The following is an 18,438-nucleotide window of genomic DNA, read 5'->3' as shown; positions in this document are numbered from 1 at the left end:
CCTACTTGTATGTGGTGAAATTCCTTCACTTTCTATGAATTGTTTTCTCGTCCAACCCTAACCCTAACCCTAACCCTAACCCTAACCCTACAGTAGAAGCACGACATATGTGCATAATATACTTATTTTAATTCATGGACGTATTTCCTGTCAGTCAAATAATGGTGTTTTCTTGTCACATACACCAGATAGGTGCAGTGAAATGTGTTGTTTTAGCAAATTAGGGTTAAGTACCTTGCTCAAGGGCACATCGGCAGATGTTTTTCACCTTGTCGGCTCGGGTATTCGAACCAGTGACCTTTCCGTTACTGGGCCAACGCTGTACCTGCTGCCGCTAGGGGGTCCAATTTAATCAGTCCATGTCGGGGTTTTTTTGCCAATTTATCCTCTTTATTGTACTTGTTGACTGCCACGCCTGTTCTTTGCCTGGTTGGTTACAAGGTACTTGTTGACTGCCACGCCTGGTTGGTTACAAGGTACTTGTTGACTGCCAGGCAAATACAGCTGCGTCTGAATTTAAAGATTGACCATGTTGGGATCAGCTTTTGCTCATTTATCTTGTTCATTGGACTTTCCTCTCCAGGCGTTACTTTGGGGAGAAGATTGGGCTGTACTTTGCCTGGCTGGGTTGGTACACTGGCATGCTGATCCCGGCAGCTCTTGTGGGTCTCCTCGTTTTCCTCTACGGATTTCTTACCATGGACACCAGCCAAGTCAGGTCAGTCAGGCAGGACACACCATACCGGAGCTTCTGTGTCCCAAATGATACCCTCTTCCCCTTGACCCGAGCTCTTATAGGCGTCCCGAATGATACCCTCTTCCTTTTGCCCGAGCCCTTATAGGCGTCCCGAATGATACCCTCTTACCTTTACCCAAGCCCTTATAGGCGTCCCGAATGATACCCTCTTCCCTTTGACCCGAGCCCTTATAGGCATCCCGAATGATACCCTCTTCCCTAGATAGTGCACAACAGAGCCTATGGGCCCTAGTCAAAAGCCATGACACTATAAAGAGATTAGGATGCCAGTCAGGACACCCCACAACTCTCAATGATATTGTTATTGATCTGACAGCTTGTGTATACAGCCTGCAGATTTGAAAGGGTTTACATTAACCCTAAGCCTAGCCTTAAACGTAAACTTAACACCCCAAACCCCCTAACCTTGAACCTAAACTTAACACCCCAAACCCCCTAACCTTGAACCTAAACTTAACACCCCTAACCCCCTAACCTTGAACCTCAACTTAACACCCCTAACCCCCTAACCCCCTAACCTTGAACCTAAGCTTAACACCCTTAACCCCCTAACCTTGAACCTAAACGTAACACCCCTAACCTTAACTTTAAACCCAAACTTAACACCCCTAACCGTAACTTTAAACCTAAACTTAACACCCCTAACCGTAACTTTAAACCCAAACTTAACACCCCTAACCGTAACTTTAAACCCAAACTTAACACCCCTAACCGTAACTTTAAACCCAAACTTAACACCCCTAACCTTAACTTTAATACATTTCGATCTCTTTATGTCTGATCTCTATGTCTAGTTCAAATGTTAATGAAGTTTTCCTATGTCTGTCCCTTCAGTAAAGAGATCTGTGAGGCCAACACTACTATCATGTGTCCTATGTGTGAGGAGAACTGCAACACCTGGAAACTCAGTGACAGCTGTGTCTATGCAAAGGTCAGTAATTAGACCACAAATCTATTCTGTTCCATTCTATTCTGTTCCATTCTGTTCTATTAAATTCTGTTCTATTATATTCTGTTCTATTAAATTCTGTTCTATTCTGTTCCATTCTATTCTGTTCCATTCTGTGCTGTTCTATTATGTTCTATTCTGTTCTATTATATTCTGTTCTATTATATTCTGTTCTATTTTATTCTATTCTGCTCTATTATATTATGTTCTGTTCTGTTCTATTATATTCTGTTCCATTCTATTCTATGCTGTTCCATTCTATTCTATGCTGTTCTATTCTGTTCTATTCTGTTCTATTCTGTTCTATTCTATTCTATTCTGTTCTCTTCTGTTTTATTCTATTCTATTATATTCTGTTCTATTATATTCTGTTCTGTTCTATTCTGTTTTATTCTATTCTATTATATTCTGTTCTATTATATTCTGTTCTGTTCTATTCTGTTTATTCTATTCTATTATATTCTGTGCTATTATATTCTGTTCTATTCTGTTTTATTCTGTTCTATTCTGTTCTATTCTATTCTATTATGTTCTATTCTGTTTTATTCTATTCTATTATATTCTGTTCTATTATATTCTGTTCTGTTCTGTTTATTCTATTCTATTATATTCTGTGCTATTATATTATGTTCTATTCTGTTTTATTCTGTTCTATTCTGTTCTATTCTGTTTTATTCTATTATATTCTGTTCTATTATATTCTGTTTTATTCTGTTTTATTCTGTTTTATTCTGTTTTATTCTGTTTTATTCTGTTTTATTCTGTTCTATTCCACCCTGTTAGCTCAGAGTGGAATATAATAGCTGTGTCTATGCAAAGGGCAATTAAATGCTAATCTCTCTTACCAGTTTGAGATCGCCAACATAAATGTGCTAGCTAGCCACACAACATTTGGTGGCTTCCGAGATTAGTAAGACCCCTGAGGAATTAGAGCTAACAGGTTTAAAAATAGAACGCTATGCTGGTATGCTGTAGGTGTAGAAGTACTATAGTAAACAGAAGTACCACTACAGTTAACTAGTACTGTTACTGTCCCTGAGGATCAATCACACAACAGTTAACTAGTACTATTACTGTCCATGAGTATCAATCACACAACAGTTAACTAGTACTGTTACTGTCCCCGAGTATGAATCACACAACAGTTAACTAGTACTATTACTGTCCCCGAGTATGAATCACACAACAGTTAACTACTACTATTACTGTCCCCGAGTATGAATCACACAACAGTTAACTAGTACTATTACTCTCCCTGAGTATCAATCACACAAGAGTCGATGCATGTTATTGTTAAGCTATGCTGAGCAGTCATGACAGAAATGCTTAATGCAGGGTTATTCAAATCTTACCCTATGAGGTCCAGACTACTGCTGCTTTTAGGTTCTGCCTGATAATGAATCACACCTACCCGGTGTCCCAGGTCTAAATCAGTCTCTAATTAGAGGGGAAGAAAGAACAAGAATATTGGAAGTGGCTTCAAGGTCCAGAGTTGAATTTGAGGGGTTTAGCGGCCCTATGACCTGCCACAACGTTTGTGGATGTGATGTGGTTATCTTGTCATGCAGAAGTGAAGTGGGCAAAACTGATTGAAAGGACATCATTACAATCAGTTTGGTTTTGCTGTGATATTATATTGTAAATGTTCCGAGTAATGGTGCCCCATTCCGGTGGGTAATGATAACAATATGCCGTCTACCAGATGCTTTTATCCAAAGCGACAGTCATGCAAACATTTTTATGAGAGTATTGATTATGCAGTCGCTCTAGAATCTGCATTCTTTTCCCACTGCAGTTCTGACATTTGGCATGGCCATTTTCAATGATGTTTTGTCCAATTTTGTCACAGATATGCACTGACGGGCGGGACATTGTGTTGACGTGTCACTTTATTTAACAATTTCATGTGATGATTGGTTAAAATCGTAGCCCTATTGTTGGAGTGTGACGATCAGACAGTTTTATGTGTAATATTGTGATGATTTTACATGTTTTGTTTGTTTTCAAAAATTGATGTTTTGTTATATACATTGTGCAGATAAAATAAATAAGCCTGTTCTTCACTGTTGCCCCTTTTCTCGTGGCAACAGGATTGTGTGAAATTTCTAATGCAGTCACTATTGTTGAGATAATATGACAGGAGAATTGTTGATTTTATTCTTTCCAATGTGTTGTTTTCTTTTTGCAAACAAAACAACAAAAATCTTCAAGCACAGAATGGCAAAATCCTGGATGGACTGATTATTTATCAGTTACAATGAATAGAACTGGAAGGGAATTGTTTATGTAGATCAATGTGTTTTCTTTTTGCAGGTGACCCATCTCTTCGACAATGGAGGGACTGTGTTCTTTGCTATCTTTATGGCAATATGGGGTAAAGAGATTATTTGGTATTTCTCTCTCTCTCTCTCTCTCTCTCTCTCTCTCTCTCTCTCTCTCTCTCTCTCTCTCTCTCTCTCTCTCTCTCTCTCTCTGACAGAATCTCTCTCTCTCTCTCTCTCTCTCTCGACATTTCTCTCTCGCTCTCTAGTGCGCCTCTCTCTCTCTCTCTCTCTCTGTCTGTTTTCTCTCTCTCTCTCTCTCTCTCTCGCTGTCTCTCTCTGCCTCTCTCTTTCTCACTGTCTCTCTCTCTCTCTCCCTCTCTCTCTGCTCTCTCTCTCCCTCTCTCTCTCTGTCTCTCTCTCTCTGCCTCTCTCTCTCTGTCTCTCTCTCTCTGCCTCTCTCTCTCTGCCTCTCTCTCTCTGTATCTCTCTCTCTCTCTCTCTCTCTCTCTCTGCCTCTCTCGCTCTGTCTCTCCCTCTCTCTCTGCCTCTCTTTGCCTCTCTCTCTCTGCCTCTCTCTCTCTGTCTCTCTCTGTCTCTCTCTCTCTCTCTCTCTCTCTCTCTCTCTCTCTCTCTGTCTCTCTCTCTGTCTCTCTCTGTCTCTCTCTCTCTCTCTCTGTCTCTCTCTGTCTCTCTCTCTGTCTCTCTCTCTCTGTCTCTCTCTCTGTCTCTCTCTCTCTCTGTCTCTCTCTCTCTCTCTCTGTCTCTCTCTCTCTCTCTCTCTCTCTCTCTCAGCCTTTTCTATTACTGCTGTGGAAAAGTAGAATCAAATGTATTTATAAAGCCCTTTTATGATACACTGAACAAAAATATAAACACAACATGTAAAAAGTGTTGGTCCCATGTTTCATGAGCTGAAATAAATGATCACAGAATTGTTCCATTTGCACAAAAAGCTTATTTCTCTCAAATGTTGTGGACAAATTTACTTTGCCAAGATAATCCATCCACCTGACAGGTGTGGCATATCAAGAAGCTGATTAAACAGCATGATCATTACACAGGTGCACCTTGTGCTAGGGACAATAAAAGGCCACTTTAAAATGTGCAGTTATGTCACAACACAATGCCAGAGACGTCTCAAGTTTTGAGGGAGTGTGCAATTGGCATGCTGACTACAGGATTGTCCACCATTGAATGATCATTTCTCTACCATAAGCCGCCTGCAACGTCATTTTAAGAGAATTTGTCAGTTGTCCAACCGGCCTCATAACAGCAGACCACGTGTAACCACGCCATCCCAGGACCTCCACATCTGGCATCTTCACCTGCGGGATCGTCTGAGACCAGCCACCCAGACAGCTGATGAAACTGGGTTTGCACAATGAAGAATTTCTGCACAAGCTGTCAGAAACCGTCTCAGGGAAGCTCATCTGCTTGCTTGTCGTCCTCACCGGGGTCTTGACCTGACTGCAGTTCGGCGTCGTAACTGACTTCAGTGGGCTAATACTCACCTTCGATGGCCTCTGGCACGCTGGAGAAGTGTGCTCATCATGAATGATTCCCGGGTTTCAACTGTACCGGGCAGATGGCAGACAGCATGTATGGCGTTGTGTGGGAGAGCGGTTTGCTGATGTCAGCGTTGTGAACAAAGTGTCCCATGGTGGCGGTGGGGTTATGGTATGGGCAGACATAAGCTACGGACAACAAATACAATTGCATTTTATCAATGGCAATTTGAATGAACAGAGATACCGTGACGAGATCCTCAGGCCCATTGTCGTGCCATTCATCCACCGCCATTCATCTCATGTTTCAGCATGATAATGTATGGCCCAATGTCGCAAGGATTACATAATTCCTGGAAGCTGAAAATGTGCTAGTTCTTCTATGGCCTGCGTACTCACCAAACATGTCACCCTTTGAGCCTGTTTGGGATGCTCTGGATCCAGCAACTTCACACAGCCATTGAAGAGGAGTGGGACATCATTCCACAGGCCACATTCAACAGCTTGATAAACTCTAAGGAGATGTGTTGCGCGGCAAATGCTGGTCACACCAGATACTGACTGGTTCTCTGATCTACGCCCCTACCTCTTTTTTGTTCGGTATCTGTGACCAACAGATGCGTATCTGTTATTCCCAGTCATGTGAAATCCATAGATCAGGGCCTGATGAACGTATTTCAATTGACTGATTACCTTCTATGAACATTAACTCAGTTAAATCTTTGAAGTTGTTTATTTTTATGTTTCATGTTTGGAGTCCCTAAAGCGTTAATATGTGATGATTATGGGTTAGGGTTAGGGTTAGGGGTTACCCTAACCCATTAATGTAATGATCATGCTGTTTAATCAGCTTCTTGATATGCCACACCTGTCAGGTGGATGGATTATCTTGGCAAAGTCAATTTGTCCACAACATTTGAGAGAAATAAGCTTTTTGTGCAAATGGAACATTTCTGTGATCATTTATACGTGTGTATTTGTCCACAAATGATTGAAAATAACCAAATCTATTGTGCCGTTGGATCATGGGAACTGAGCGAATATCTTTTTTTTTTTTAACCACCTTGTGCTGGGGACAATAAAAGGCCACTTTAAAACGTGGACAAATACACACAGACACACCCTTTACCATTACACCGCTGTACCAGTTTTCCACATCAAATCTATTGATCCTTTTAGAGCTTTAATACATCTCCAAGGCAACCAAATAACATATTCACCTGAGAAATCAACACAAAAGCTGGAGAGCATTTTTTACATACAGTAGAAAGTAAAACTGTCTCGGAAACCCTGATTCACTTTAAAATACATCTAGAACGTCAATGATTCTACTTGTCCTTTGTCATTTACCGAATAAGACATTTTTATTTTGTGAACATATAGCTAGGGTCCCTGTCATTACTAAAGAATATATACAGGATATACAGTACCAGTCATACGTTTGGATGTACACTAAATAAATAACGTTTAAATAAATACATATATATATATATATACACACACTACCGTTCAAAAGTTTAGGGTCACTTAGAAATGTTCTTGTTTTTAAAAGAAAGGCAATTTTTTTGTCCGTTAAAATAGCATCAAATTGATCAGAAATACAGTGTAGACATTGTTAATGTTGTAAATTACTATTGTAGCTGGAAACGGCTGATTTTTTTATATAATATCTACATAGGTATACAGAGGCCGATTATCAGCAACCATCACTCCTGTGTTCCAATGGCACGTTGTGTTAGCTAATCCAAGTTTATCATTTTAAAAAGGCTATTTGATCATTAGAGTGTCTAGTTTGAGAAACAGACGCCTCACAAGTCCTCAACTGGCAGCTTCATTAAATAGTATCCGCAAAACACCAGTCTCAATGTCAACAGTGAAGAGGCGACTCTGGGATACTGGCCTTCTAGGCAGAGTTCCTCGTTCCAGTGTCTGTGTTCTTTTGCCCATCTTAATATTTTATTATTATTGGCCAGTCTGAGATTTTTCTTTCCAACTCTGCCTAGAAGGGCAGCATCCCAGAGTCGCCTCTTTACGGTTGACGTTGAGACTGGTGTTCTGTGGGTACTTTTTAATGAAGCTGCCAGTTGAGAACTTGTGAGGCATCTGTTTCTCAAACTAGACACTCTAATGTACTTGTCCTCTTGCTCAGTTGTGCACCGGGGCCTCCCACTCCTCTTTCTATTCTGGTTAGAGGCAGTTTGCGCTGTTCTGTGAAGGGAGTAGTACACAGCGTTGTGTTCTTTGTTCTTTGTTTCTGGCCATTTTGAACCTATAATCGAACCCGCAAATGCTGATACTCAACTAGTCTAAAGAATGGCAGTTTTATTGCTTCTTTAATCAGAACAACCGTTTTCAGCTGTGCTATCAAAATTACAAAAGGGTTTTCTAATGATTGATTATCTTATTAAAATGATAAACTTGGATTAGCTAACACAACATGCCATTGGAACACAGGAGTGATGGTTGCTGATAATGGGCCTCTGTACGCCTATGTAGATATTATATTAAAAACAATATACCGTTACCAGCTACAATAGTCATTTACAACATTAATAATGTCTACACTGCATTTCTGATCAATTTGATGTTATTTTAATGGACAAAAAATGTGCTTTTCTTTCAGAAACAAGGACATTTCTAAATGACTTTAGAAAGGTAGTGCACCTACTCATTCAAAGTTTTTTCTGTATTTTCACTATTTTCTACATTGTAGAATAATAGTGAAGACATTAAAACTAATAAAAATACAACTGGAATCAGGGAGTAACCAGAAAAGTGTTAAACCAATCAAAATATATTTTATATTTGAGATTCTTCAAAGTAGCCACCCTGGTAACTCTAATGAACTTATCCTCTGCAGCAGAGGTATCTCAGGGTCTTCCATTCCTCTGAAACAAAGTGAACAACACAGAACAAATGTTCTGTGTTGACTGACCATGTCTTAAAGTAATGATGGACTATCGTTTCTTTTTGCTCATTTGAGCTGTTCTTGGCATAATATGGACGTGGTCTTTTACCAAGTAGGCCTATCTTCTGTATAACACAACTGATTGACTCAAATGCATTAAGGAAATCAATTCCACAAATTAACTTTTAACAAGACACACCTGTGTATTGAAATTCATACCAGGTGACTACCACATGAAGCTGCTTGAGAAAATGCCAAGAGTGTCATCAATGCAACGGGTGGCTACTTTGAAGAATCTAAAATATAAAAAATATTTTGATTTGTTTAACACTTTTTTGGTTACTACATGATTCCATATTTGTTATTTCATAGATTTGATGTCTTCACTATTATTCTATAATGTAGAAAATAGTAAAATTAATAAAGAAAAACCCTTGAATGAGTGGGTGTGTCCGAACTTTTGACTGGTACTATATATATATATATATAAAACAAAGTTGTGTATTTTCATCTAGATATCAGTTTCAAACTGATATTTGGAAGATATTTTACCATTGAAGACGGTGTTACAATTATCCCTGCAGCCTGTTTACAATTAACCCTATGAGAAATACAAGGTGGACATGTCACTTCCACCACTGTCGGTTGAATTGTACAGGTAGATCCTAGAAACTTTGTTACAGTGTATAACGGTACCAAATACATGTATGTTGTTTGTATGAAAGTATTATGAATCTGCCTCAAATGTTATTTTCATAGTAAGTAAAACTCTAAAACGGTTACTTTGTTCCCCAGTCTCCCCTACTAATTAAGTCTAATAGTAATTAGTAATGAAACACCCAGGAGGGAGAAGTTGTGTGTGCCTGCCTGCCTGCCTGCCTGCCTGTGTGTGTGCCTGCCTGCCTGTGTGTGTGTGCCTGCCTGCCTGCCTGCCTGCCTGCCTGCCTGCCTGTGTGTGTGCCTGCCTGCCTGTGTGTGTGTCTGCCTGCCTGTGTGTGTGCCTGCCTGCCTGCCTGTGTGTGCCTGCCTGCCTGCCTGCCTGTGTGTGTGCCTGCCTGCCTGCCTGTGTGCCTGCCTGTGTGTGTGTGTGCCTGCCTGCCTGCCTGCCTGCCTGTGTGTGTGCCTGCCTGCCTGTGTGTGTGCGTGCCTGCCTGCCTGCCTGTGTGTGTGCCTGCCTGCCTGTGTGTGTGCGTGCCTGCCTGCCTGCCTGCCTGCCTGCCTGCCTGCCTGCCTGTGTGTGTGTGCCTGCCTGCCTGCCTGCCTGTGTGTGTGCCTGCCTGCCTGTGTGTGTGCCTGCCTGCCTGCCTGCCTGCCTGCCTGTGTGTGCCTGCCTGCCTGCCTGCCTGTGTGTGCCTGCCTGCCTGCCTGCCTGTGTGTGCCTGCCTGCCTGCCTGCCTGCCTGCCTGCCTGCCTGCCTGCCTGCCTGTGTGTGCCTGCCTGCCTGCCTGCCTGCCTGTGTGTGCCTGCCTGCCTGTGTGTGTGCCTGCCTGTGTGTGTGTGTGCCTGCCTGCCTGTGTGTGTGTGCCTGCCTGCCTGTGTGTGTGTGCCTGCCTGCCTGTGTGTGTGCCTGCCTGCCTGCCTGTGTGTGTGCCTGCCTGTGTGTGTGTGTGTGCCTGCCTGCCTGCCTGCCTGCCTGCCTGTGTGTGTGTGCCTGCCTGTGTGTGTGTGCCTGCCTGCCTGCCTGCCTGTGTGTGTGCCTGCCTGCCTGCCTGCCTGTGTGTGTGCCTGCCTGTGTGTGTGTGCCTGCCTGCCTGTGTGTGTGCCTGCCTGCCTGCCTGCGTGCCTGCCTGTGTGTGCCTGCCTGTGTGTGTGTGTGCGTGCCTGTGTGTGCCTGCCTGCCTGTGTGTGTGTGTGTGCGTGCCTGTGTGTGCCTGCCTGCCTGCCTGTGTGTGTGTGTGCCTGCCTGTGTGTGCCTGCCTGCCTGCCTGTGTGTGTGTGTGTGCGTGCCTGCCTGCCTGTGTGTGTGTGTGCGCATTCATGTGCTCTTTGAGAGGAAACACCCACAGTCTCACACTGATGTTAGCTAACACCGCTCCTGTTGGGACTGTGTACCAGCATCATTCCACACCTCCAGGACAGGAACTGGAAAACATCCAGGATTTGTTCCAAATGGCACCCTTTCCCCTTTATAGTGACCTACTTTTGACCAGGGACCATCGACCATGAGAATAGGGTGCCTTATGGGACCGAGGCCCTGACTTCATTACGATCAATAGGAAACTCACTGTAGGCTGCTGCAACCAAACACACTGTACCATTGATCCATCCAACAGCTAGGCTGGTCTGCTGAATAATCACCCCGTCCCTGAGGCTGGTCTGCTGAATAATCACCCCGTCCCTGAGGCTGGTCTGCTGAATAATCACCCCCCTGAAACACATGCTTCTAGCGAGGGCAATTTTGGGGCTTCACCATGTTTCATTGAAATGTACAGCTGTGTGTCATCCGCATAGCAGTGAAAGTTAACATTATGTTTTCGAATAACACCCCCAAGAGGTAAAATGTATAGTGAAAACAATAGTGGTCCTAAAACGGAACCTTGAGGAACACCGAAATGTACAGTTGATTTGTCAGAGGACAAACCATTCACAGAGACAAACTGATATCTTTCCGACAGATAAGATCTAAACCAGGCCAGAACATGTCCGTGTAGACCAATTTGGGTTTCCAATCTCTCCAAAAGAATGTGTTGATCGATGGTATCAAAAGCAGCACTAAGGTCTAGGAGCACGAGGACAGATGCAGAGCCTCGGTCCGATGCCATTAAAATGTCATTTATCACCTTCACAAGTGCCGTCTCAGTGCTATGATGGGGTCTAAAACCAGACTGAAGCATTTCGTATACATTGTTTGTCTTCAGGAAGGCAGTGAGTTGCTACGCAACAGCCTTCTCTAAAATTTTTGAGAGGAATGGAAGATTCGATATAGGCCGATAGTTTTTTATATTTTCTGGGTCATGGTTTGGCTTTTTCAAGAGAGGCTTTATTACTGCCACTTTTAGTGAGTTTGGTACACATCCAGTGGATAGAGAGCCGTTTATTATGTTCAACATAGGAGGGCCAAGCACAGGAAGCAGCTCTTTCAGTAGTTTAGTTGGAATAGGGTCCAGTATGCAGCTTGAAGGTTAAGAGGCCATGATTATTTTCATCATTGTGTCAAGAGATATAGTACTAAAACACTTGAGCGTCTCTCTTGATCCTAGGTCCTGGCAGAGTTGTCCAGACTCAGGACAACTGAGGTTTGGAGGAATACGCAGGTTTAAAGAGGAGTCCGTAATTTGCTTTCTAATAATCATAATCTTTTCCTCAAAGAAGTTCATGAATTTATCACTGCTAAAGTGAAAGTCATCCTCTCTTGGGGAATGCTGCTTTTTAGTTAGCTTTGCGACAGTATCAAAAAGGAATTTCTGATTGTTCTTATTTTCCTCAATTAAGTTAGAAAAATAGGATGATCGAGCAGCAGTAAGGGCTCTTCGGTACTGCACGGCACCGTCTTTCCAAGCTAGTCGGAAGACTTCCAGTTTGGTGTGGCGCCATTTCCGTTCCAATTTTCTGGAAGCTTGCTTCAGAGCTCGGGTATTTTCTGTGTACCAGGGAGTTAGTTTCTTATGAGAAATGTTTTTAGTTTTTAGGGGTGCAACTGCATCTAGGGTATTGCGCAAGGTTAAATCGAGATCCTCAGTTAGGTGGTTAAACTGATTTTTGTCCTCTGGCGTCCTTGGGTAGGCAGAGGGAGTCTGGAAGGGCATCAAGGAATCTTTGTGTTGTCTGTGAATTTATAGCACGACTTTTGATGGTCCTTGGTTGGGGTCTGAGCAGATTATTTGTTGCAATTGCAAACGTAATAAAATGGTGGTCCGATAGTCCAGGATTATGAGGAAAAACATTAAGATCCACAACATTTATTCCATGGGACAAAACTAGGTCCAGCGTATGACTGTGACAGTGAGTGGGTCCAGAGACATGTTGGACAAAATCCACTGAGTCGATGATGGCTCCGAAAGCCTTTTGGAGTGGGTCTGTGGACTTTTCCATGTGAATATTAAAGTCACCAAAGATTAGAATATTATCTGCTATGACTACAAGGTCCGATAGGAATTCAGGGAACTCAGTGAGAAACGCTGTAAACAGTAGCTATAAAAAGTGATTGAGTAGGCTGCATAGATTTTATGACTAGAAGCTCAAAAGACGAAAACGTCATTTTTTTTTGTAAATTGAAATTTGCTATTGTAAATGTTAGCAACACCTCTGCCTTTGCGGGATGCACGGGGGGATATGGTCACTAGTGTAGCCAGGAGGTGAGGCCTCATTTAAAACAGTAAATTCATCAGGCTTAAGCCATGTTTCAGTCAGGCCAATCACATCAAGATTATGATCAGTGATTAGTTCATTGACTATAATTGCCTTTGAAGTAAGGGATCTAACATTAAGTAGCCCTATTTTGACATGTGAGGTATCATGATCTCTTTCAGTAATGACAGGAATGGAGGTGATCTTTATCCTAGTGAGATTGCTAAGGCGAACACCGCCATGTTTAGTTTTGCCCAACCTAGGTCGACACGGTCACACAGACACGGTCTCAATGGTGATAGCTGAGCTGACTACACTGACTGTGCTAGTGGCAGACTCCACTATGCTGGCAGGCTGGCTAACAGCTTGCTGCCTGGCCTGCACCCTGTTTCATTGTGGAGCTAGAGGAGTTAGAGCCCTGTCTATGTTGGTAGATAAGATGAGAGCACCCCTCCAGCAAGGATGGAGTCCTTCACTCCTCAGCAGGTCAGGCTTGGTCCTGTTTGTGGGCGAGTCCCAGAAAGAGGGCCAGTTATCTACAAATGCTATCTTTTGGGAGGGGCAGAAAACAGTTTTCAACCAGTGATTGAGTTGTGAGACTCTGCTGTAGAGCTCATCACTCCCCCTAACTGGGAGGGGGCCAGAGACAATTACTCGATGCCGACACATCTTTCTAGCTGATATGCACGTAGAAGCTATGTAGGCGCTTCGTGATCTCTGACTGTTTCATCCTAACATCGTTGGTGCCGATGTGGATAACAATATCTCTATACTCTCCACACTCGCCAGTTTTATCTTTAGCCAGCACCATCTTCAGATTAGCCTTAACGTTGGTAGCCCTGCCCCCTGGTAAACAGTGTATGATCGCTGGATGATTCGTTTTAAGTCTAATACTGCGGGTAATGGAGTCGCCAATGACTAGAGTTTTCAATTTGTCAGAGCTAATGGTGGGAAGCTTCGGCGTCTCAGACCCCGTAACGGGAGGAGTAGAGACCAGAGAAGACTCGGCCTCTGACTCCGACCCGCTGCTTAATGGGGAAAACCGGTTGAAAGTTTCTGTCAGCTGAATGAGCGACACCGGTTGAGCTTTCCTACAGCATTTCCTTCCAGAAACCGTGAGAAAGTTGTCCGGCTGCAGGGACCGTGCGAGGGGATTTATACTACTATCTGTACTTACTGGTGGCACAGACGCTGTTTCATCCTTTCCTACACTGAAATGACCCTTGCCTAACGATTGCGTCTGAAGCTGGGCTTGTAGCACAGCTATCCTCGCCATAAGGCGAGTACAGCGACTACAATTAGAAGGCATCATGTTAATGTTACTACTTAGCTTCGGCTGTTGGAGGTCCTGACGAATCGTGTCCAGATAAAGCGCCCGGAGTGAAAAAATTGAGGAAAAAAATAAATAAATATATGAACGGTAATTAAAAAGTGAAAACCGTAAAGTTGTCAGGTAGCAAAATAGGTTGGCAACAAAACGCACAGCAACTCGAAAACAAGCCTGCAAGTTGTGACCACCCCGTCCCTGAGGCTGGTCTGCTGAATAATCACCCCGTCCCTGAGGCTGGTCTGCTGAATAATCACCCCGTCCCTGAGGCTGGTCCCTTAGACTGGTCTGCTGAATAATCACCCCGTCCCTGAGGCTGGTCTGCTGAATAATCACCCTGTCCCTGAGGCTGGTCCCTTAGACTGGTCTGCTGAATAATCACCCCGTCCCTGAGGCTGGTCCCTTAGACTGGTCTGCTGAATAATCACCCCGTCCCTGAGGCTGGTCTGCTGAATAATCACCCTGTCCCTGAGGCTGGTCCCTTAGACTGGTCTGCTGAATAATCACCCTGTCCCTGAGGCTGGTCCCTTAGACTGGTCTGCTGAATAATCACCCCGGTTTAGGGGAAACTTGCTGGGCTGTTGTGACTGGTGTGTCTGGGGTCACATTAAATGAAGCCTCTGGTGTGTCTGGGGTCACATTAAATGAAGCCTCTGGTGTGTCTGGGGTCACAGTAAATGAAGCCTCTGGTGTGTCTGGGGTCACAGTAAATGAAGCCTCTGGTGTGTCTGGGGTCACAGTAAATGAAGCCTCTGTTGTGACTGGTGTGTCTGGGGTCACAGTAAATGAAGCCTCTGGTGTGTCTGGGGTCACAGTAAATGAAGCCTCTGGTGTGACTGGTGTGTCTGGGGTCACAGTAGACCCGTCTGGTCTCGTAATGGCATCTTTCCAAGTCTTGTTCATCAGTATGGAAAAAACGTGTGTACACCTGGACAGCAAGTCTTGGTCCAATCAGACTGGTTGTTACAGTGGCAGACTTTTCTAGTGGCAGTGTAGACGAGCAGGAAGCAACAGCCCTGCAGCACACTCACATGAAAAATGGGTCGGCCCATCTGATTGGCTGCTCTTCCTCGTCTACTCCTCTTTAAACAGAGAAGTGGGTCAGTCTACGTTCAACTATATCCTGAACAGGAGACTGCCAAATCAAACGGGCATGGAAAAACTTCAATTCTGCTGCCGATTCAAAATATTGCTATTTGAATCGGTATTAGAAATCACCATAATTCTCTTGTGTATCCAATGTTTCTGTGTTTAGGGAATATGCCATAGAGTTATTCCCCCTCGAGAATTTAAATATCAATGTGGCCCCTCCCACAATTGTCAAAAATATCAACGCTGGGCACCGCCAAGAGACGTCGGGGAACCCCAAGAGACAATATGTAACTCGAACCCTCTGTGTCAAGCTGCATTGCAATTATAATAAATCTATTTCTATTTTCTACATAGAGGAATAAATCAATTCAGTCATTCCATGGAATGTTGATTGATCCGTGTTCTGTTGGAATGTTGTCCCTGTAGCCACGGTGTTCCTGGAGTTCTGGAAGAGGAGGAGGGCGGAGCTGACTTATGACTGGGACCTCATCGACTGGGAGGAGGAAGAGGTTGGTCTATCCACCAATACCTGCTTTATTTACATGATATCATGTGATTCTTGTCATGTATACTACTACTACAATACTACTACATAACGTCATTATGTTACGTATGATACGGTCAAGTCATTTAGAGACTGTTGATTGGGTAAGAGGTTAGTCAGCAATATCTGGTATATTAATATGATATGTCAAAGACATGTACATTTACAGTACCAGTCAACAGTGTGGACACACCTACTCATTCAAGGGTTTTTCTTTATTTTTACTGTTTTCTACATTGTAGAATAATAGCGAAGACATCAAAACTATGAAATAACACATATGGAATCATGTAGTAACCAAAAAAGTGTCAAAAAAATCTAAAAATATTTTAGATTTTAGATTCTTCAAAGTAGCCACCCTTTGCCTCGATGAGAGCATTCTCTCAACCAGCTTCACTTGGAATGCTGTTCCCACAGTCTTGAAGGAGTTCCCACGTATGCTGAGCACTAGTTGGCTGCTTTTCCTTCACTCTGCGGTCCAACTCATCCCAAACCATCTCAATTGGGTTGAGGTCGGGTGATTGTGGAGGCCAGGTCATCTTGTGGCGAAATCTGCTCTGAGCCTTCACCGTGCGCTGCCACTTTAAGAGCGCATGAGCAGTAAGGAAGGAGGAAATAAAGAGAGCTCGTTCAGCTCTTTGGGGAGGGGCTCTTGGGTGGCGCTACAGTTTTGATTGTGTGTGCTGTGCTGCAGAAGTTTAATTTGTTTTCAGCGTTTGTAGTTTATAAAGTATTTAACTCAATCATCGGTGTGATCGCTTTAGATCGTGGTTATTTTTGTTTGGGACCGCGCCCGTTATGGATCGCATGGATTAGTAGCAACATTGTTGCGAAGCTTTAACAAACAAACCAACAAACCATCGGACAGTCCGACACTGGCAGGCCTGAAGACCACAGCTAAGATTTATCTTTTTCTCTCTCTTTCTCTTCCCTCTCATTCCAGTGCTTTACCCTGCAACAGACTCCATCACTCTCCTTCTTGGTCAAATAGCCTTTACACAGTCTGGAGGTGTGTTGGGTCATTGTCCTGTTGAAAACAAATGATAGTCCCACTAAGAGCAAACCAGATGGGATGGCGTATCTCTGCAGAATGCTGTGGTAGCCATGCTGGTTAAGTGTGCCTTGAATTCTAAATACATTACTGACAGTGTCCCCAGCAAAGCACCCCCACACCATCACACCTCCTCCTCCGTGCTTCACGGTGGGAACCACACATACGGAAATCATCCGTTCACCTACTCAGCATCTCACAAAGACACAGCGCTTGGAACCAGAAATTAGAAATTTGGACTCATCAAACCAAATGACAGATTTCCACCGGTCTAATGTCCATTGCTCGTGTTTCTTGGCCCGAGCAAGTCTTTTCTTATTATTGGTGTCCTTTAGTAGTGGTTTCTTTGCAGCACTTCGACCATGAATGTCTGATTCACACAGTCTCAACTGAACAGTTGATGTTGTGATGTGTCTGTTACTTGAACTCTGTGAAGCATCTATTTGGGCTTCAATCTGAGGTGCAGTTAACTCTAATGAACTTATCCTCTGCAGCAGAGGTAACTCTGGGTCTTCCTTTCCTGTGGCAGTCCTCATGAGAGCCAGTTTCATCATAGTGCTAGATGGTTTTTGCGACTGCACTTTCAAAGTTCTTGACATTTTCCGGATTGATGCACCTTCATGTCTTAAAGTAATGATGGACTGACCTTCATGTCTTAAAGTAATGATGGACTGCCGTTTCTCTTCGCTTATTTGAGCCATTCTTGACATAATATGGACTTGGTCTTTTACCAAATAGGACTATCTTCTGTATACCACCCCTACCATGTCACAACACAACTGATTGGCTCAAATGCATTAAGAAGGAAAGAAATTCCACAAATTAACTTTTAACAAAGCACACCTGTTAATTGAAATGCATTCCAGGTGACTACCTCATGAAGCTGGTTGAGAGAATGCCACTACTTTGAAGAATCTCAAAATATAAAATGTATTTTGATTTGTTTAACACTTTTTTGGTTACTAAATGAGTCCATGTGTGTTATTTCATAGTTTTGATGTCTTCACTATTATTCTACATTGTAGAAAATAGTCAAAATAATGTAAGCCCCTGGAATGACTAGGGTGTGTCCAATCTGTTGACTGGTACTGTATGAACACTGGTATTCGGACATTACTCAGTCAGCAATGTCTGGTTGATCCATATGATATGTCATGAGCACGTACTACTGTGGTTAGGATACGGTCCTAGTATTGACTGGGTCAGGGGTATCTATGATTGGACCAGTCAGAAATATCAGAGTTATTGGTATGATATACTGGAGTGTATGTGTGTTTGTCCCAGGAGAATCTGCGACCCCAGTTCGAAGCCAAGTACTCCCGAGTAGAGAGAGTAAACCCTATCTCTGGCAAGCCGGAGCCCTTCCAGCCCTTCACTGACAAACTCAGCAGACTCATGGTCTCTGTGTCTGGCATCTTCTTCATGGTAAGAACATGTCATCACATGAGTCATCAGGCTGTACTGTGGATCTGTGCTCAGTGGGTCGATTCCATTTCAATTCAGTCAATTCTGAAAGTAAACTTAAATGCTTTAATTGAAAAGCAATGAAGAAAATTGGGTTTGGAATTTTGGTTTATTTTCTAAATTGAATATAATTTAAATGTAACTGACCCCAATCCTGGAATGCTGTTTACTTGTTTACTACCTTTTCAATGTGTAATACGGTATCGAGCTTCTAGCAGCCTACTACCACCCCCTGGTGGATAGGAGCCAGAAATACAACCAAATACAACCAACTGGAAATAGTGGCTGTT

General features: G+C 43.3%; 1 protein-coding gene across 1 annotated transcript in view; it reads left to right on the top strand.

Annotated features, from left to right (window-relative positions):
- ano3 (anoctamin 3) overlaps positions 1-18,438 on the top strand; it is a 141,455-nt gene that overhangs the window by 84,856 nt on the left and 38,161 nt on the right. The window contains 5 exon segments of the mRNA XM_052480936.1: positions 584-718; positions 1,592-1,688; positions 4,020-4,080; positions 15,516-15,598; positions 17,969-18,109. Of these exon segments, the coding sequence (XP_052336896.1) occupies positions 584-718; positions 1,592-1,688; positions 4,020-4,080; positions 15,516-15,598; positions 17,969-18,109 (517 nt within the window).

This window comes from Oncorhynchus keta, chromosome 26 (assembly GCF_023373465.1).
Source record: "Oncorhynchus keta strain PuntledgeMale-10-30-2019 chromosome 26, Oket_V2, whole genome shotgun sequence".
NCBI classification, from domain to species: domain Eukaryota; kingdom Metazoa; phylum Chordata; class Actinopteri; order Salmoniformes; family Salmonidae; genus Oncorhynchus; species Oncorhynchus keta.
Note: the sequence above shows the minus strand (reverse complement) of the source record. Positions and strands in the feature narration are given on the sequence as shown.